This window comes from Xiphophorus hellerii, chromosome 2 (genome assembly GCF_003331165.1).
Source record: "Xiphophorus hellerii strain 12219 chromosome 2, Xiphophorus_hellerii-4.1, whole genome shotgun sequence".
Classification (NCBI taxonomy): Eukaryota; Metazoa; Chordata; class Actinopteri; order Cyprinodontiformes; family Poeciliidae; genus Xiphophorus; species Xiphophorus hellerii.
Window position 1 is genome coordinate 10292373 of NC_045673.1, and position 20265 is coordinate 10312637.

A 20265-nucleotide genomic window follows, 5' to 3' on the forward strand; every position below is an offset into this window, starting at 1 on the left:
TCATACATTTGTTCAAGATTTGAAGCTAATTTATTTATCATGACTAATGTTATAATTTTTTTAGAATCTTGAAGTTGTTTAAAGTTTCTTATTTTGGTGCACAGAGTATTAAATTCAGTGAAACCATATTTTACAATGGAAACTGGGTTTTGCAAATTGAATTCATATTTCATAAGAGTGACAATTACTATAAAGGTTTATAACCAAATTAAAATAATCTCCACACTTTTATCATTAGTAAAATTAAATTATTAAGATTTAAATTAAACAAATACATCTTAACAGGTAATAATAAGTGCTTTAATTATATAGAAATATACAAATATATATATATAAATATATATATATTTTTTTTTTTTTCTCACAAATTAGATCTCAATAATTGCTTTCTTCTTGGTTTCTGTGTTGGTATGACGCATTCCAATAGAGAAGTAAAGAAGTGTCTGTGATAAAAACCTCCCCATGCGCTACACACCAAAAGCAAACAGACGTAAGCACTTGCTTATCTCTCCTGGATCTGCAGCAGGCTACCTTCGCTTCTCTCACCATGCATAAGCCTAACAAACCTCAGCTGCTGCAGGAACTGGGAGGCGGCCCGCCCACACCGACACCTGGACCAACCCGTGTCTTCGCAGGAGGACAGAGCGTTTATTTGTCTCAGACGCCGCTGAAGTACGTACATCCAAAGGGAGGTGGATGACCCCATTTAAATTTTTCATACGCTCTAATTTGAATGCGATTTTTTTTTAATCAGAAACTATGAACCGACCCAGTCTTAGAAGGCTGTTTTCCGCTTGCGATGTAAACAAGTCCGGAAGGATCGAGTATGAGGACTTCACAGTGGTCTGCAGGGAGCTCAGCGTCCCGAACACTGAGGTCCAAACTCTGTTCGATAAGTTCGGAGCTTGTGAGGACGGCTACATCGACTACAGCCGGTTTTCCTCCAGGTTTCAAGAGGTTTCAGAGACTCTCAACTTGGCGTCATTTGGCGCAGGAGCAGCTCCGACTCCGTGGGAAGAGTTTGTGGCCAGGATAGATGAGGAGTTTGTCCTCTCTGAAAGGTAAAGTCAATAACCGGACGGTAAAGTCAATAACCAGACCGGAGTCTCACTTTGACCAGGATTATTTACATACCTGTGATTACAGCACTTCTTAGCCAAAATGTTTTGCACAATCTCATTATTTTAATGTTTTCACTTTTAATCATCACAACCACAAACTTTACTAACAGAGTAGTGCATTAGAAAAGCAAGACATGGCTTTAACATTTTACAAATCCAAATCCAAAAAGTGTGGCGTGAACTTATGGGACAAAAATTTCTTGACAAGCTCAGATTAATTGTTTAGCGTCTGTTGAAATCAAATTTACAGTAGGGATTTAGGTTTGGTCTTTGACATGACTATTCTAATACTTTATTATGCTCTGTTCTAAACTATTATAATTAAATTTTGTCTAAATGTTCAAGCTTGAAGGTGAACTGGGTTGGAATCTGTTGGGTTTAAGCTTGTTTATATATATATATATATATATATATATATATATATATATTTAATACTTAAAAAAAAAACAGAATTGTGTGAACCTTTATATCTCTTGCTGCTGCTGCTTTTCCAGACGATAAAGACCGCTTGGTTTCTTTTCTATTCTAAATCATTTTTAGTGTCTTCTAAGATTTTTTGTGTTTATCCCCATCTGTTTTCACTGTCCCTACTAACCAAAAACATCCCCTCAGAATGATGGGCTATTGTTACCATCATTGCATTGTGTTATTTACTGTGCACTGCAAAACACAATCTTACCAAGTACTTTTGGTCCAGTTTTTAGTGAAAATATCTTGGTGCACTTGAAATAAGAGAAAACTAACTTACAAGTAACATTTCAGCAAGATATATCAGCTTGATTAAGTCAATAATTCCTTAATACTGATGGAAAAGTTAAACACTTTTGGGGTCCTGTGGACTCGGTGAAGCACTATACAAGTACAGACCATTTACCATTTTAAAGTCCTCTAAGTTTTGCCATTTTTATTTTATAACTGTCAAACGTTTTTCACCAAATAGCTTCTGTAGAAAGGATGAGAAAAACCTTGTGTGTAATTTTCCTGGAAATAAAATCAGGCTTATCTTTTTAATTCCATTTAACTTCAATGGGCTCTTTGCACCTGCCGCGCTGACGTCACAACCGCATGCGCAAATGCGGCTCTCTTTTTTCCGCTTTGAGTTACCGTGACAGCTAGAAAAGACAAAGTCGTATTTCACACGCAAATAAAACAATATTATGCACATTGTTGTCTTCCTAATATAATGGGCTTTTAAGTTTTCATGGATTTCCAAGCGGTCCTGAATTAAGAAGACGATGGCTTGTAAATATTCGTCGCTACCAGATAAAGCTAACGCTGCACAGCAAAGTTTACAGCCGTCACTTCACTCCGGATCAACTTCTTCAGCCTAAAGAAGAAGGTAAAGGAGCCTCCTGTGTTATTTCCATGGAATCACTTCTGTATTCAGCCTGAAAGAGAGTTTATGGGAACGAGAGAGCAGACCAGAGCCAGACAGCCGAGTAACTGATCCGCCTGTACACACTGCTGTAAACACCAGTCCTGCTTCACAAGAAACATGCAAAACTAATAAAGCGAAATAACACGGAGACCTTAAGGAACACGGCCATATTTTTTGAAAAGCAACAACTTTAAACCTGAACCGTCAGCTGAACTAGAACTCTGACACCAGAGCTGCTCTACTGTTAAGCTATGGGCTTGTTGTTCCTCATGCTTCAGAAGCAAAAAGCCCGAACCGTAAAATCCCTCGTTACTTGGTCTCTGACACTAACGACAATAAACCACGTAATATACTTGAAAATATGGTAAAAACATTGTCCGTTAGAATGGATGAAAAATGTTTAGATACTTAAATAGCACATTTTTACAAGAAAAATGTCTAGCATAAGCTAAAGCTAATGTTAGCCACAAAGTTTAAAGAAAGTAAAACTCACCTTCGTATCTGTGTATAATGAGGCGAACATCTTAAAACCTTTCTCCAGCTTACTTGTTGGGGCTTCGGATCGATGTACATCATTAACTGTTACCTTGGACAAGCCCTGCAAACACCCAGTGTAAAGTACCTTTTTCAATAGATCGGAAAAGATTGAGCCACTTTTCCCCGAACGCGGAAGCTGAGGTGCAAAGAGCCCATTAAGCTTTTGATTAAAGCATGGTTGTTGCAATGAGACTGCATTGATTTGGGAAAGATAAACTTAACGTTTGAACAAGCAATTAAATATGCCATGGATGGCAAGCAGATGTGTATTTTGAAAATGCCGACTTTTAATGAGACACGCTTAGTAACAATCAGAAATGAAAATTTGGGTTAGGACACATTTTAGCTTATATTTACAATTACACATGTATTGAAAAGAGGTTATTCATCTACATATCACTTGTTGTTCCTCAGCCTCTCATTTCTTTTGGGTGTTAGGTTGCTGTTTCCTTCTCATTGCTGTTTGTAAGTTTTTGTTCTACTCCTTATAGTCTCAGGGAGCAGCTGGCTAACCTTTACCAGACCATTCACTCCTCTGCAAACACAACTCTTCTGCAGGCGTATGAGGAAACCATCCACTCCCTTGTCAGTCTAAGCCTGGAAAACAAACTAGTGAGTGAACAGTTGGAGACCAGTTTGAAGAGGTAAGAAAAATAATGAAAGCTTTCCGTTTGTAGGGTCAGTGAAGCGAGCCGTTGTCTTGGAAAATGAAAATAAATGAACATGTAGGTCATAAAGAGCTTCTGCTCAACTAATGAAGTCCTTTCCTGATCCTCCAAAGATTGCTTGTAAAATCTCCATGAGGTATCATCAGATCAGTGTATTGTGCAGCTCTAGTGCAAATTGATTTAGCCTGTTAGACATAATTTTTGTGTTTGTATCTATGTATTTATGTAAGTCAGAATGCATTTTTTAAATTAAAACTGCACAAAACATCCAAAAAATGCACCATATTGCTTTGCATCTTGTTTGTCCCTGGTGAATTAGAACCATATTTCTTTCCTTATAATACATTACAGCTTTTAAATGGCGATTGCTTCATTTGATGTTTTTATTAAAAATAAAAAGTGCTAAGTCAAATTTACTGAAAATCTGCCAAAAAAAGCTTTTTAATTTGTTTTTTCTTATGGCTTCCTGATGTTAACATTTTCAGTAACAGTTTCTCAGTCATTTTTACCATGCTAAGCTCTTTAAATGTTTATAGATAACTTTGTAAATGTTTTCCAAGATTAACTGAGACTATTGTGGAGTTTGTTTTTCCTTCCTTGTAATTTCTGGCTCTCTGGATAAATTCTAATGCAGACTGATTGTCTCTGAGATGTTGTGATGCTGTTTCAGTTTACTGTGCCGTCTGTCAGTAGAATCATCATGTTGCTGAACTACAGCTTCAGTTGTTTAGTATTTTGCTTATTGAATGTTCCCTTAATTATTCTCTAGAGTATTCAGAAAAGATCTTGATTTGTGCTGTTCAACATTTTTGCTTCTGCCATTGTGCATTTAATCGGTACAAAATTCATGTTACCTCACATGAAAAAAAGTGGTTTCAGACTTTTAACATTAGAAAGTACACAGTTAACATTACTAAAATAATTTTCTTTGAGAAATTAACTTGTAGGTTAAACTTAACTTTATGTCTTAGTTAGGCAACATTAATGGCAACAAGTTTCAGATGTTAGAAGCACTCTGTTGTGTAGTACAAATAGTAAAAATGAATAGTGGCCTAATTAATTAACCTAATGGTAATGTGGGAAGAAGCCAAAGTATGCAGAGAGAAGCCACCTAAAGAAATGGATTTCTTATGCACCATAAATTTAATGCTTTGATTCACATGTCTGTTTTAAAGGGAACCACAACTAATTATGAAAATAGACCTTATTTTGGAAATATTTATTTTGAATGTAAAAACAATACAGTAATAATACTGTAGGTTATTTAGTTTTTATAAATTTAAGTAAAATATTTTCACAGGAATGTCGCCATGTTTTTCACACTGCAATGCATTCTGGGTAAATGACGTGTAACGGTCCAACTGCCTAAACAGTGATTAGTAACGTTATTGAGCCTTTTAATTTGAACCGGACCGCATTGAAAACGATCGGAACATTGAAATCAGAAGAGGTGATGAAGATGAGGAGGAGCAAACAGAAGAAGAGGACAGAGTTGGCCGTAGGAGCTGATGCTTCGCTGTTGCCTTCAGCTTCATAAATGAAACAATGAATGACACTTACCTCTGGTCGGACTGTGTGACCCGGTAAGTACTTCTGTAGCTCCACTACCAACACTTCGTTCGGTGTTGGTAGTGGTTTTACAGTACCGGTGTTCTAGCTCCATTAGCATGTCCAGTAGTAACAGCAGCTCCATTAGCATTACCAGTAGTAACAGCAGCTCCATTAGCATTACCAGTAGTAATAGCTCCATTAGCATTACCAGTAGTAATAGCAGCTCCATTAGCGCTGCTTGTCTTTTGACGTTTCTCTCAGCGTCTGTGGCGCTGTGTCTGGTTCGGCATCAGCTGTGCTGCTTAGAGTTCGGTGCGGCGATAACAGCCACACCGGACGTAATTTCCACCGACACCGAACCTCCATGGATCCGGTCGGATCGGTGATGTCACTACCGCAGGCAGTATAGCTCCTGTTAGCATCTCAAAGAGCGTCCAGCTCTGCCTGTCTCAGCGGCAGCACGGTGTTTATTTTTAGCTCGTTAAGGTAGCGATCACCTTAATGCTACCTTAACGTTGGCTGTTAGAGCCTTCGGTGGTTCTGCTGGTATAAATAGTGCAAAGTGTTGCGGAGAAATATCCACGGTCCAGATTAGGTCGTTATTTGTGTTCCACTCCAGCTCTCGCACTGCGCTCTTCTTTCTTTCATGTGGGAAATTATCCAGATTCAGTCTCAATTTTTATTTTTATTTTTTATCACAGCCGATAGTGACACAGTGTGGCATTATGTAAAATGACAAGCCTTCCCGCGTTTACTCTGTAGACTCCAGTACAGAATGGACCTAATGACGCCATCAACCCAGCGGTGAAAAAATGGCGACCTCCATGGGTGAAAAAATATAACAAAGGATGTACATTTTTGAAGTAATGAATTTTGGCGTATCAAAAACAGCAATCTTTTAAGTAATAGGAAAATTGCAACAAATTTAGGCCAAAATATGGTCTAAATATATTTAGGCCATATTTTGTTCAACTAGTCGTGGATCCTTTTAACAGGAGCTATGCCTTGGCTGAGCAGGTCACATCACTATAACTGATCTAATCTTTTGTTTGCAAAGCTGGTTGGGGAAAATTAGATTTGTTAGATCTCGTACACATTGCACACATTCCCCGTTTAACAGTGTTTCTCTTTGTGCAGTAGGATAGGAAAGGGTAAAAGTTTTTTTTTTTTGTTAAAATAGTTAATTTGTGCTCAGCAAATCAAAATTGAAATGAACATTTAAATAACTGCACAGTCCTAAACTACAGCTGTCCAGCACAGCAAATTGTGCGGTGTTAAATCCACACTTAATCAAATTTATTTGTGTAACACATTTCAGTAGCATGTCAGTTCAAAGTTCTTTACATAGGTGAATACCTAAAATGCATCATAAACAGACATAGTCAACAGTTGTGAAAACAAATGTTACATTTTGTCTAGTGCCACTGTTAAAACAATCAACACACATCAAATATGTTATTTGGTGCATAATAAAGTATAAGTATTATGGTTCAAAAGCAACTCTAAATAGGTGAGTTTTAATCTTGATTTTAATTAACTTAACATTCCCAGTTTTCTGGAAACTGTTTGAGATTTGAGGTGCATAGAAGATGAATACTGCTTGCACTCGCATGTATGTGGTTATCAGAAATTGTGTTTAACTTTTTCAACAGCACTTTCTACTCTGTTGTTTGAAAGAGTCAATAAACTTTCACACTGCATATCTAACACTTCAAACTTTCCTGTAAGTGAGGCAGGAGTTGCAGATGTAATTCTGCATGGCAGGTTGTGCCTCTATCTGCAAAGAGGAGATCTGGCTTGGCCTGAATCCTTCTTGTCTTGTGATTGCCCTCTCAGCAATCACACTTGTCGGATACTAGCTTTACAGTTCAGTTTGTATCTGCTACCAAAAGTTCAGCTATATATACAGGAGATGGGTATAGTGATTTTTCTGCCCCGTGTCTGAGCTCTCTCTCAGGTTGAATTTGTGCACAGTATGAGAAAGGTGACATTCCTTCCCTGAAGGAAGCAGGAAGCTTTAAATACACTGCCCTGCCCGGTTATTTAGTCCTTATAAGAAGCCAAGCACGTCTTTCTATTGCGTTTTAAAGCTGTCTGGGAATCAATTAGCAAAGTCTAATTGACAAAGCGCAACTCATTTGTGCGCTGAGCTAATGCATGTGTGTGGGGAAATAGATCAGCACATATTTACAAAACTCTGTCCCTCCCTTGTCTCTGGTTGAGTAGAGTAGTCAAATGTGAAGTTTTGATTGAGCGGATGTGTGGACTTGAGCTTTGGTAAGCAGTTGTGAGCCTGCAGTTTCCAACACGTCTTGTCCACTTTTGTTAAAACAGAGCTGAAGAGTTAAATACCAGTCGGCTGGCAGAGCTGGAGGACGACATTCAGCAACAGTTAGCCCAAGCAGAGGAGCGGGCCAGAGTCGAGGTGAGTGCTGTATGTACAATTTTTCTTTCCTTTCATACTCCTTTATAGGAAGAAAATTAAAGTCATAAACATATACATAATGAGTTAATGTTGCATTTAGAGTGCAGTTTAATTCCAGCTGAAACAAAATGCTTGTTTTTACCAGAACCACCTACATAGCTGTGGTGAACTCAACAGGTTATGTGTCTTTCTCACAAAGAGGGTCTGTAATGTCAGATGAAAGCCCCACTTCAAGCTCTCTGCCGGCCTGCACTTCTGACTGCTTTGGTTTCATGTTTGCAGGAGCGAAAGAAAATGGAAGGAATCATAGCAACCATGCAGAGGAAATACAACGATGAGATTGCAGATCTGCATGCAACAGCTGATCAACTGTTAATGGTAGGCCTGTCACAGAAAACAATTTACACTTTAACAACTAGGACAACAAATTCCATCGAAGACGGTCTAATGCATTCAATGTTTGTTTTCAGCCTGTCACACACATCTGAAACACGTACACATTGTTTTCTAAAAACTGTAAAAGATATGCTGCAGGTATTTTTGAAAGAGACTTTAAATACTATGTTATTGTATTGGGATTTTAAGTGGAAGTAGAATAATCTGTAATGGCCAAGTTGGTGTACTCAAATAAACTTGCCTTATATTTTATATCTACCTTTAGATGTATATTTATGAGTATTTAATCATATATATGTATAGATACCCACATACTTACACAAACTGTACACAAATTGTCCCAGATCAGGACGGACTAAAGGACTTACTTTGCTAGGTACTGCATAAAAACTTGGAGAAGTGCCTGTTCATCGCAACCAATCTGAAAGAAATGCACAACAGTTGATGATATTACTCATATATTTAAAAAAAAAAACTTTATTGGAAGTAACATAAGCCTTTTCTGAAACTACAGAAGGCAAAAATAAAACAAAGTGCATATGTTTTAACACAACTGCTGTCTGTTTGTGGAAGCGCTTGCTACTTTTGTCCTGTAGATGGCCACAGTTGACAGTAAACACAAATGATGAAACCAGTTCTTCCTTGTAAGCAGGATTACTGATTAATGCTGCTCACACTGATGAGTAGAATGTGTGCACTCCTTAATTTCAAGAGATTTATTTTAAACCTAAGCCAAACATGTGTTTGAGGAAATCTGTAAACAGTGATCCCACACTTCATTGTTACTTCAATGGTGTATAAAGTGTATAAAATTAAATTTTTCCTCATTCTCCTGTTATAGTATTTGACAATATATGAAATGTTAAATAAAACTGGCAGCAAAGTACAGAACAGAAACGTGTTTCAGCTGTCTAACAAAATGTTTATATGGCTTTAATTTGGAGAACCAGGAGAGCTCTGAACTAAACCACTCAAAAGATGAGGTGATCAAACTGAACAAACAGATCAGTGATCTCTTACAGGTAAAGAACTCTGGATTCCAAGTCAAATATATCGTATGCACTTTGGATTAAATTGCTTATAGTGCATCTTTGTGCAGGAAAAGGAGCAGTTGCGAAGTTCTCTGGTGCAAAACCAGACAAACATGGCTGTACTCCACTCTGAACTGGACAAGCTGAAGAACATGTTTGGAGAGCAAAAAGCCCAGCATGAAAGGTAAAGGGTTTTTTTTGTTTTTTTCTGGTTCAACTAATAAATGTTGTTCCATTGTTTTATGAAATGGAAATGTATGATTTTTCTTCTGTTGGTGTTCACAGAGAAACAGAAGTATTAAAAAAGATGGTGACAGAATATCAGTCGTACTCTAATCACATTCAGATCCTCCAGTAAGTCCACCTTGATCATATTTCTTGTTTTGGATGGCCTAATGAAGAATGCCAAAATTTAGATGATTGTTATTGTATTATTATTGTATAGAATAGATAAGATTTAGATATCAACATGGCCTCAAAACTAAAGGTCAACAAAAGAAAATCAAACTTTTTAAACAACCGTAACAAAATTAAAATGACTTTCAAAATAGAGAAGCAATCAGTTATGCAAATATCATGGTGGAGAGGAATCCTAAGGTGAGGAGCCACTTGACCCAGGCAGCTGTAATCTGTATCATTTGGAGTCTATGGAGATTTTTGTGATAAACCACACAAGTCACTTAAGCTCTATTTGAGTCGAGGCAAATATTGCCAAATACTTTTGGCAATATAGTGCTGGCTGTTATTTGTATGATATTGAAAATGTAGGTCTGAGACTGAGTCACTCCAATCTAACATCTGTTTATACACGAAGAGCATCTTTGCGCTGTATAATATTGGTTTCTGCTCTTCTTATTGATCTATGTGGCTGTAAGGTGTACCCTTACCAGAAGAAAAGCTTAGTTGTTTGTACAGCAAGTAGTCTATTTGACAGGCTCTGTTGCTGGTGTGTGTGCTACATTAGTGCTTCTTGTAATTCTTCTGAAAAAAAAAAAATGACGTAATGATTTTGTAGTTGTTGGAATTGAATTCTATCTGCTATGAAAACTTTGAATGCCTCTGTAATCTTTGGCGAGCTCCTGTAATGAAGCAGTCATAAAATACTAGTATTAGAGAAAATATTTATCGTAAATCTCTTCAGCTGTGTTATAATTAGTAGGTAGAAATCTCAGTTATGTTTGTATTGATGTGTAATGATGGCACTTGACAAAATATAATGTATACTGGTTTTCTCAATTCTGTGTCTTCTGACACAGAAGTCTTTTATGAACAGAACTTTAACTGTTTTGTTGCTGAAATAAACTTGATTGTTTGTTTGTTGCTTTAAACACAATTATTTGAAAAGGAACAAGCTGGACTTGTTTTGTAACGTGCTGCTAACAAGCAGCCCCTTTTTCCTTCTATAAGAGGAAAAAAATGACAACCAAATGCCAAAATAACGACTTTGAAAAAAATTTAAGCTAAAGAGAAATTACAGAATGAGGAACAACTTAGTTTTCCTCAAGGAACTGTATGAATATTAATTATATGCTCTTGTATTTTCTTGAACACATCAGGGAAATGAACAAGAAGCTTTATGACAGTAATGATGGACTGCGCTCAGCTTTAGCCAGTCAAACGGTTGCAGCTAAAAGGAGGGTGAGTTCCTTGTTTGCTCAGCTATGTTTCCTCATACCTGCTGGCTTTATCAGAAAGAACCTCAATGTCCTGCCAAGTGCACAAGTAAAATAAAATGTTTCTAATCCACTAAACAGCTGTCTCCTCAAGACGAAATCCCTGCCAGGAGAATGAAACCTATTCGACAGAGCACACTCAATCATGGCAGGTATATGGAGTCCCTGTTCTCACCTGCATGACGACTCGGATCGATCACTGGGAAGATCAATTGTCCCAACAATATTCTGACTTGTGTGTGTATGTGTGTGCAGATCCAAGCAGAACCCCAGCATCTTCCGCGTGTCCACCTGGGCTGACCGGTACCTGGACAGCGGCTTGCCAATGGACACGGTTGAGAGCTCAGCCAGTGACTATGATACTGACGACAGCATGAGTTCTGTGGAAACTGTGCACCACAGTTACTCGTTCATCCCGTCAGACATAGAGGTGAGGGGGAAAAACAGAGCAGTATCAATTAAAGACAGCGACAGTTTGTATTTAACCCTTTAAAATTATATTTATTTTGGTTGTTGCAGATATCAGAGGTTAGGGCTGAGGCTGCAGTCTCTGTAGCTCCCAGCCAAACCAGCTCCATCACTTCATCCCTGCGAAAACGCTTGTCTGCCTTTCCCACCAAGGTAAAAAAAGCTTGTATTTATGATATCTTACAAACAAGCAACAACATGGACATAGACAATTTTGTTGGAATTCAAATTAATTAAATAAATTCTGATTTTATTAGTGCAGGAGTTATCTCATATCTTTTGGCATCTTTTTTTCTATCCCTCTGTTTATTTTGCTACATGTTGTAATAAGACAGATATTGGCCAGTGGCTAAAAGAAAAGGGCCTTACTTAGTAGTTGTGGATTACTAATTAGGAATTCATAGAATCTTTGATCCAACTATAGAACTAATGAATGAATACATTTACTTATTTATTGGATCAATTACGCCATTAGAAATAAAGTGTAACTGACTAAATAAACTCCATTTTTATTTCATGTGGACGATAGAAGAAGGTTAAACATTCATATTGTTGTATCCTTATTCTGTTGTTTGTATAATACTTTGTATGATACCTCGTCACTGCAGGACAAGATGCTAACTTCAAAATTGCACAAAATATAACAACTGCACCTCTTAATTTAGATTATTGTGATCTCATATTTATAATTTTCTTTGTAGCAGTTAGGGGACAACATCACAGTGACAGGAGGACCTTCACCAGTGTACCGTGTTGTTTTAGCAGGAGATGCAGGAGCTGGAAAGTCCAGTTTTCTGTTGCGGTTGACACTCAATGAATTTAGAGCAGACATTCAGACAACGTTGGGTAGGTAACACTAAATATGTTGCCTTCACATACACAAGTGTTTTTTTTACTTACAAATACACTGGAAAGACCCTGAAAAGGGAGTCTGTGCTGAATTATTTTATCCCGAGAGCTTCTACCTGCTTTACTTTTTACCCTCTGATCTGTTTTTAAGAAATTTGTTAAAAAATTAATCTCACAGTTGTGGATTCCTGGCTTCAGATATTTTAACATGATACATTCCTGCACCCAGGTATTGATTTCCAGATGAAGAAGATGCAGGTGGACGGAGAGACGATGAGTCTGCAGATATGGGACACGGCTGGTCAGGAAAGGTACACCGCTTCCTAGAAAGAAGTTTTATCAAGACGGTAGCGACATGGAAAAATGGATTGCATCACTGTAAATGTGTAAACATTGACTCAGAGAAAGATGCACTTTGCTTCAAAAGAGCTGTGCTTCCTTTTATTTTAGGTTCCGTAGCATTGCCAAGTCCTTTTTCCGTAAAGCTCACGGAGTCCTGCTGCTTTATGATGTTACCTCAGAAAAGAGCTTTCTGAACGTCAGAGAGTGGATAGATCAAATTCAGGTATCCACAGCTCTGATGAGACATTAAATATATTTCACAGATGGGTGTGATGCATATCATATGTCTCCTTCTGGTTTTTTTTTTAGGAATCCACAGATGAAAAAATTCCCTTTTGTATTGTCGGAAACAAGGTGGACCTCCGGGAGCAACTTCCTGAAGGAAGCTGCGTTTGCAGCTCACATGGAGAAAAGCTGGCCAAGGTGTTACTTTCACCACATGGATGATTGTTTTATAAAGATGTTCAGCCCTCGAGGTGTCAGAGTAAACAGTCTGCAGTCAGGAATGTTAACGCTTTGCTTTGTCCTTGCTTCGCAGGCGTATGGCGCCATGTTCTGTGAAACGAGTGCCAAAGAAGGAACCAACATTGTCGAAGCTGTGCTTCATCTAGCACGGTAGGAAAGTTGGGATTTGTGTTTTAATTTTCAAGCCATACATGGCACATTTCTACTAATTATGTCATCAAAATGTTAATTATATTTTTATTTGGATTCAGTACACACGAGGTAAAGTGTTTCAAACTTAACATTTTTAAAGGACTTTTCCTGAGAGCTGGTTAAAAAAAGTATGATGTTCTTATAACTAATAAGAACATCATATGACTTATGAACAAAGATATTTAACAGAAATGTTGAAAAGCAAAGCCCACATTCTGCACAGTATATGCCCTCAAGAATTAGTCAGGTCACCTTTTGAATGAGTTACTGTGTCAGTGACGCAGAGCTAATCAGCCTGTCTGCGCTGAGGCCTAAAGGAAGGCAAGGTTGTTTAAATAAATGCCTTCACCTTCTGCCAGAGAGGTTTCTGAATATGCTCTGCATATTTTAGATGCGTCTCTGTTGCAGAATACATGATTCATACGATTGCATGGTAAAGGATACAATAAATGCCCACCAATACCATCAAGTGCTGCAGAAGCCTGTTAGTCACTCACTTATTCAAATCAGATGTGTTGCAGAAGGGAAACGCCTAAAACATGCAGGACAAACCTGAGGACCGGAAATGAGAAACACTGCTCTAGGGAATACTCCATACGTTCTCTATGAGGGTCGGGTCAGGCAGGTTTAGTGTTCATGAGTGAGCCTACATAAAATGTATAACTTTTTGTTGACGTGGCAAAAATGCCTATTCTAAAAGTATTTACAGCATATTGAGATGCACCTGTGTTTGTCTTTCTTATGTTTCTACAGAGAAATAAAGAAAAATGGCAAATTGAGGTGGGAGTCAGAATCTCAGATCATATTGAATGAAACTCTTCCGAAGAAGGTTGTTAAAGGTTGCTGTGGACTGTAAACATGAGGACAGAACAATGAAGAATATCATGCTGCTTGTATCTCAAAAAGGAACAACATTAAGCTTGTTTACATTTGTTTTTACTTTATTCTATTTCACCTCTTAACTGTAAACATAGTTTCGTGAAGGGTTACTCTTTGGTCAAAATGAAGGTTTTTGTAGTAAACTGCACATATATAAATACAAATTGACATCATGTATTTTGTCAAAAATATTTAAGCTTTTATATTTATTTGGAACTGGTTAACGTGAATTAGGATTTAGCCTAAATATATTTAATAATTTTAAGAGTTTGTCAAATGTTTTTATTAAAATCTCCCTTTGTAATCAGGACTGTAATGCTAACAGAGATGTATTTGTTTAGAGGATTAAATTTACCAACATCTCCTTCAATATTTTATGGTAAAATATATTTTAACATTTGGACTTTGTGGAGTCCAAATGTAATTTTGAGCTATTTTACTTAGTTTTTTTTTTTTACACTTTTTAAAGCATCTTTGTAAGCAAAAATAAAGGCAATCCCTTCCCCAAATAAAACTGACTGCAAATAACTTTTATAAACTTATCAACTGACTCTCTTCTAAAATCCACTCTTCAGTAAAAACATTCAAAGCTCAAGTTCAGTTTTCTTCCCGGCTGTGCTGCTCATACGGTGGGGACCTGCTGGTAGACAACTGGAAATCAATCAGTTCCAGTGAATCACATATTTTTTCCTTCCTGCTGAGGAGTTTTAGTTTCTTGCGGTCATAATCATTGACGTCACCAAGCTGCCAAATGCCACCACCAGAGCTCCCAGGATGAACTTCCAGGAAAGTCCCTGAAAACATAAGAGGGGAGTGGTATGAATCTGATTAATTTATCATATCAAATGAAATGAATGAGTTGAGTACAATTAAAGCCAGATATTTACATACACTATATAAAAAGATGCCAATCCGTTTTCTGTTTGTTTCTTGACATTAAATCCATTTTTTTATCTGTTATGATACTGTAATTTCTATTTGCCAAATGCCAGAATGAGTGAGAATAGAATTTACAATGATTTTTTCAATTTTGAAGTTTTTGCATACATTTATTTAGTATTTTACTTAATGGTTTTTGCACCAATGTTTTGGGTATCCTTTGAAAATCCTTACACAATAGTCTCATGGACTTTTGGCCCATTGCTCCAGACAGAACTTATGTAACTGAATCAGGTTTATTGCCCACACTCGCCTTTTCAAATCTCAGCAGAGAGCAGGGCTTTCTGACAGCCACTGCAAAGCATTGACTTTAACTAATTTAGCTTTACAATTTCTTCTGTTGTTGATCCACACATGAACATGATCACTGGAAATTCCATGGTGTTTATGCTTACTTTTTAAAAAAGATTATTGGAGCCATGGTGTTCTCAGAGCACATAAACTTATACATTTGAGATAAGTAATACAAAACAATATTTTTTTATGGCATTTAGCAAATGTAAAGAAATATTAGTAACCCTAACTAACCTAGAACATAAGTTTGTCTCCATTTCCACTATCTTCTTATTCTTGCCTGTCTGAGAGGCATCAACAGTCTGTCACAGGGCATCTTCTTACACAGCAGATGTAAATGTCTGTAAATATCTGGTTTCTACTCTATTTAATGGCTTACTGGAGACTTTTTCTTAGAAGGGATAAGGAATGGTGTAATATCATCTCCGAGCACCTTTGCTGGTTTGAGTCTCCACTGTTGCGTATCTTTGCCTCCTGATTGTCGTTTGACAAGTTTGGACAATTCTGCATGGATTGCCTAAGTGTACACAAGAACATGTCTTTACGAAAACTTTGAAATTATACAGTGCATAAGTAATGTGTTCACAGCACTTCACTTTTTCCACATTTTATGTTACAACCTTATTTGAGATTGTAGTAAATGACTCTCTCCTCAAAATTCCACACACAACATCCCATCATAACAATGTGGAATAAAGTTATTGAGATTTTTGCAAATTTATTAAGCATAGAAAATCAAGAAATCACATTTTTGTCATTCACATGCATGAAGCTTAAAATTGAGCTGCTTCCACTGGTCATCCTTGGTGTTTCTACAGCTTTAATTGAGTGCATGCTGGATTTGATTTCAACAGGCTGCAAGGTTCCACCTTTTAAAGAGCTGTAGCTGCAAGTGGCAGACCTCTGGAATATACCAACACAAAGTTGTGCTGAGGTGGGTGGGGCATTAAAGCTGCTCAAAGTTAAGGAGGTGGATGGTACCACATATGGGGCAAACATGGAGAAAAACCTGTTAGATTTGGCAAAAGACAAGATACTGAAGCAGATGATTAATTTCCAGCAGGACAACAACTCTAAACATCAGTGAGAGCTGCAACAGATAGATCAAAGCACATTCATCTGTTAAAATGATCCAGTCAAAGTCTGGAGGATAATCTAAAGCTTTTCAGCAAATCTGACTGAACTATTTTTCAAATGAGACTGATCAAAGATTTCAGGTTCTAGTTGTGCACGGCTGATAAAGTCATCCAAATAATTTACAGCTGGAAATGCATCAAAAGGAGGATCTATGAATTATGGACTCAATTTGATTTGTCAAAAAAAAAAATAAAAATCTGATTTTTTTTTTTTTCCACAGCACAATTAATCACTAATTTGTGTTGGACTATCCCATGAAATCCTCCAAAATACATTACTGGCAGGTTAGGAAGGAACATAAAAAGAGGAAGGATCATCTCAGCCACATGATCTCACCTTGGTGGTTGGCTCCAGTTTCAAGGCCTGTTTTAGCACCTCCATGGCCTCTTTGTATTCACCCTTATCTGACAGCAGCTGAAAGAGATTAGAAGACCTGAAGTGTGAGCACTTCTAGAATACCCATAAATTAAAGTAATTATGTCCCAATATAATTTTCCCTCAAAATAATATCTAACACAAGATGATACAGATTTCAAAGAACGCCATGTGTGGTCATTATTAGAGATGGAGTGAGATGTTTTATTACATCTCTCGGTGATAACTTGACTCTCACCTTTCCGGTCCTGAAAAGGGCCTTGACGTTGTTGGGCTGGAGGGTCAGGACGTCCCGGCTGGTGTGCAGTGCCTCGTCGAACTGCTCCAGTCTGAGCTGAGCGGTGGCCAGGTTGTTCAGACACTTCACCCGGTATTCCCTCACCTCTTCCTCCTCCTCCTTCATGCCAACATCATTTCCATCTGCACAGACACAGGCATGTAGCTCATTGCATGCCCCCCTGCACTTGGTACTGGATTGATTTCATTTTATTATAAACCAAAAAAGAAAAAACAAATGGGGGAGAAAAAAGTAGTTGCATAAATCATCTTGGGAGGGATGATTTTTTTTTCTTTTAATCCTTATTTTAAAAAAAGCAAATTTCAAGAAAAAATTCCCAGTGGTTCATGCTCTGCTTTTTAATGCAGCTGGTTATAGTATTCCTTCTCCTGCGTGGTGTCTGTACCAGACCCAGACGTCCAACTGAAAGAGGTATTGACCAAAAAAATGAGGACTTGTTCACACAAAGACATTTTACTCTGGACTCTTGACTTGTTGGATCACAAATTCAAGCAGTTTATGAACAGTTTCAGTGTACCAAGTTTAACCTTATTGCTGATTTTAGCCATTTGTCTTTAATGTGTTGATTTTTTTTAAATTTGTTTTTCTGGAATGTCTAGTTTTGACTTTATGCTGTTAGCAGCAAAATAGTTGCTACTACTTCCACCAGTTTGTGTCCTGCCACTAAAATAAAGGCTGGAAATGATTTAGATTTTCTTTCATGGAAATGTTTGTTTCCTCAAGGTGGAATAGATAGATAAAGACAAATCTGGTACTTTTTTCACTAAATAAGAGCTGGATTTTTTTTTTTTTTAAACTGTTCTATGGATGATTTTAGCAGAACGTTTCTAATGTTACCTGTGTGTAATTTAATCTCTGTATTAATACACCTGTTCTGGTGTTTGCTTTTGAACACTTTAAGTTGGATTCCAATCATTTAAAATTTTGCTAGACCTGTAAATATAATAACAACTGCATTTCTCCAGTTTAATTCTTCATCTTCTCTTTGACTGATTACAATATCTGTATGATCTGAACAGACTCCTCTCTTCGGTGTCGCATTGGATTCACTCAGCATTCAGCTCTTATTGATTCATTATGAGGCAGCTCATGTTTTTACTTCATCGTCTTATTCAGCCACATTTCTCCCTCAGGCTTTCTCTGCCTCGTCGATAATTACCGTGATTAAGGAGGTTGAAATGGTGGGAAAGTTGATTGGCTTTGATCATGCAAAAAAAATTAAGTGAAAGCATTTACGGCGGCGCTCAGCACAGATGGACGCAGCCATGCATAGAGACGCTGCGATTAGTGGAGCACTCCTGTCAAATGACATTCTATACCTGCAGTGTTTGTTCACATGCCCCTGTTATAGCTACCAGTATAGAAATACCCAATCATTAAATCAGTGATACCTTGGCTGTGTGTGGTCAGCACCTCCAGAGCTACATAATAAGCTCTGGCAGCCAGGCTGTACTCCTCTCTCTGGAAGTGAAAGTTTCCTCGCTCTCTCTTCTGGTTGCCAATGCGGATGCGGTCAGCAATGGGCAGAGTTTCCGGGTCTGGTTTGTCTCTGATGTCCAGCAGCTGCAGTTGGTAGAGTAGTGGAGCCCATGCAGGGATGTCAGGCTCTCTGCACAGACATAAGCAAGCAAAGTTAATACCAGGGTACATTTTCCTTTAATAAAGTTCCCTACTTTTCTCAAATTCTCTTTATGTTTTTGTTCAGATATTTTCTGTAAATATAGAAAATATTTACAGATACAGAGACGCATCACTCAGTGATGCGTCTCTGTATCACAGAGTGGATGACAGAGACCAAAAAACATCCTTTTCTTCCTTAACGTTTTCCTGATTTCCTAATGAATACATTTTCTTTGTTGTGCTTCTGTCACATCATGCATGTATTCTTTGTTTCCATTTAGAGTTTGACGGGGAAAAAAAGAATTGACTTCCATGTCACTAATAAAATGGATACAGTCCCATCCTAAGTTCTATGTGTTGCCATTGGGAGTAACTTGGAATTTACTTGGTTGTCAACTCAACCCTGTGTAAACACTTTTACATTGTAATATTGTGTAGAAAAATTTGACATAATGTTTTATAAATTAAAATATGAAAAGTGATGTGCGCTCTTGTGTTTTCTAGAAGCATCTTTTGCTGCAAATATGGCAGAAAGTATTAAGAAAGTTTCTGCTTTGCACACCTATAGACTGAAATGTCTGGCCATGCTTCTTTGCAAAATAGCTTTAGCTCAGCCAGATTACATGGAATGCTTCTGTGAATATTTTTTTGCCACAGATTTTAACTTTTCACCTTGATTTAGGTCAGTACTTTGACTGGACCATTTTAATTCATGAAAATTATTGGATTTTAACCATTGTACTGTTGCTCAGCTTTTATGTTTAGGGTTGTCCTTCTGAGAAGTACACCTCTGCACCAGTCTTAAGTCAGTTTTAGTCTCTAACACATTTTTTTTATTTTACCAAGATTGTTCTGTATTTCTTTCGTCCATCTTCTAAACTACTCTGACCAGCTTCTCTGTCCCCAACAGCATAACGTTTCCACCACCATGTTCCTCAGAATAGATATCAAGGTAATATGCGATATCATATGCCTTATTTTATTGTTGACTGTTGCCTTTTTATTCACATTGATGTTACACAATGAGGTTGTATAATGCGACATTATAATGCTTGGTCATGTGTACTGAGTAAAGCAACAAACAGTCACCATCATGGTGCTGAAGGAGCATTAGTGAATCTCTGTACAGATTAATTTGAACTGGATCCAGCTGCCTACACACTTTAACAATAACACCTTCAAAGATGTCTCAGCCATGCCAGCTCATTTAAGAGGGCAAGTATTTGAAACTCGTACGAACCCGATGGCTTCAGCGAACTCAAGAGTCACTCTGAAAGAAAGTTAATTTGGTTTTTAATCATGTGTCTCCTGTGCACTCATGGCTCACAATGGTCCATAATCAGTTCCACTGTGGAGGTTCTGATTCCAGATGTGTGACAGAGGGAGGTAATAAGATGGAAAGATCATAGGTTGGCAGTAGAGTTCAATACATCATATTACAAAAATACACTTAAAAGGTCACTTTTAACAACTAAATGTAAAAAGAAAAAAAAAAAGATCCCCTGGGTTCAGTTAAAACAGAAAACTTCTAACACTAAGTCACAATTTGGTGAAGTTTAGCTTTCTGCTTGCCTTGACACTGTTGTAGTTTCATGACAATGATAACTCTGAGAGTCGTGTCAAGTCA

At 37.5% G+C, this 20265-nt stretch overlaps 2 protein-coding genes across 8 annotated transcripts in view; one reads left to right on the forward strand and one right to left on the reverse strand.

Annotated features, from left to right (window-relative positions):
• Positions 1 to 543: 543 nt before the first annotated feature.
• rasef2 (RAS and EF-hand domain containing 2) lies at positions 544 to 14489 on the forward strand. 4 transcript variants are annotated; one of them, XM_032583237.1, is made up of 17 exons: positions 544 to 1061; positions 3528 to 3680; positions 7590 to 7689; positions 7963 to 8058; positions 9021 to 9098; positions 9176 to 9291; positions 9393 to 9461; positions 10664 to 10745; positions 10862 to 10932; positions 11036 to 11210; positions 11300 to 11401; positions 11953 to 12094; positions 12327 to 12408; positions 12548 to 12662; positions 12749 to 12862; positions 12978 to 13054; positions 13850 to 14489. In XM_032583237.1, exons 1-17 carry the CDS (start codon positions 760 to 762, stop codon positions 13950 to 13952), a joined length of 1977 nt encoding a protein of 658 aa, XP_032439128.1. In that variant the 5' UTR covers positions 544 to 759; the 3' UTR covers positions 13953 to 14489. The 4 variants fall into 4 exon arrangements, with proteins under 4 accessions (XP_032439128.1, XP_032439138.1, XP_032439119.1 ...); XM_032583247.1 differs by having other exon boundaries at positions 9027 to 9098; positions 11950 to 12094; XM_032583228.1 differs by having other exon boundaries at positions 548 to 1061; positions 11950 to 12094.
• Positions 14020 to 20265, reverse strand: part of fkbp16 (FKBP prolyl isomerase 16) — a 30289-nt gene continuing 24043 nt past the window's right edge. For 3 of the 4 annotated variants that reach the window (XM_032583297.1, XM_032583277.1, XM_032583287.1), the window contains exons 5-9: positions 18410 to 18627; positions 16959 to 17140; positions 16682 to 16759; positions 15588 to 15725; positions 14020 to 14769 (exon numbers count right to left, since the gene is read on the reverse strand). In XM_032583297.1, the coding sequence (XP_032439188.1) occupies positions 14683 to 14769; positions 15588 to 15725; positions 16682 to 16759; positions 16959 to 17140; positions 18410 to 18627 (703 nt within the window). In that variant the 3' untranslated portion in view covers positions 14020 to 14682. The remainder of the gene's footprint in view (positions 14770 to 15587; positions 15726 to 16681; positions 16760 to 16958; positions 17141 to 18409; positions 18628 to 20265) is intronic. The other variant, XM_032583308.1, reaches the window with a different exon arrangement.

Excerpts from the sequence above, each read along its gene's own strand:
- rasef2 (XM_032583228.1), top strand. The coding sequence starts at position 760 with ATGAACCGACCCAGTCTTAGAAGGCTGTTTTCCGCTTGCGATGTAAAC. Across the intron at positions 12,095-12,326 it reads AGACATTCAGACAACGTTGG|GTATTGATTTCCAGATGAAG; the intron begins GTAGGTAACACT and ends TCCTGCACCCAG. Across the intron at positions 12,863-12,977 it reads ATGGAGAAAAGCTGGCCAAG|GCGTATGGCGCCATGTTCTG; the intron begins GTGTTACTTTCA and ends CTTGCTTCGCAG.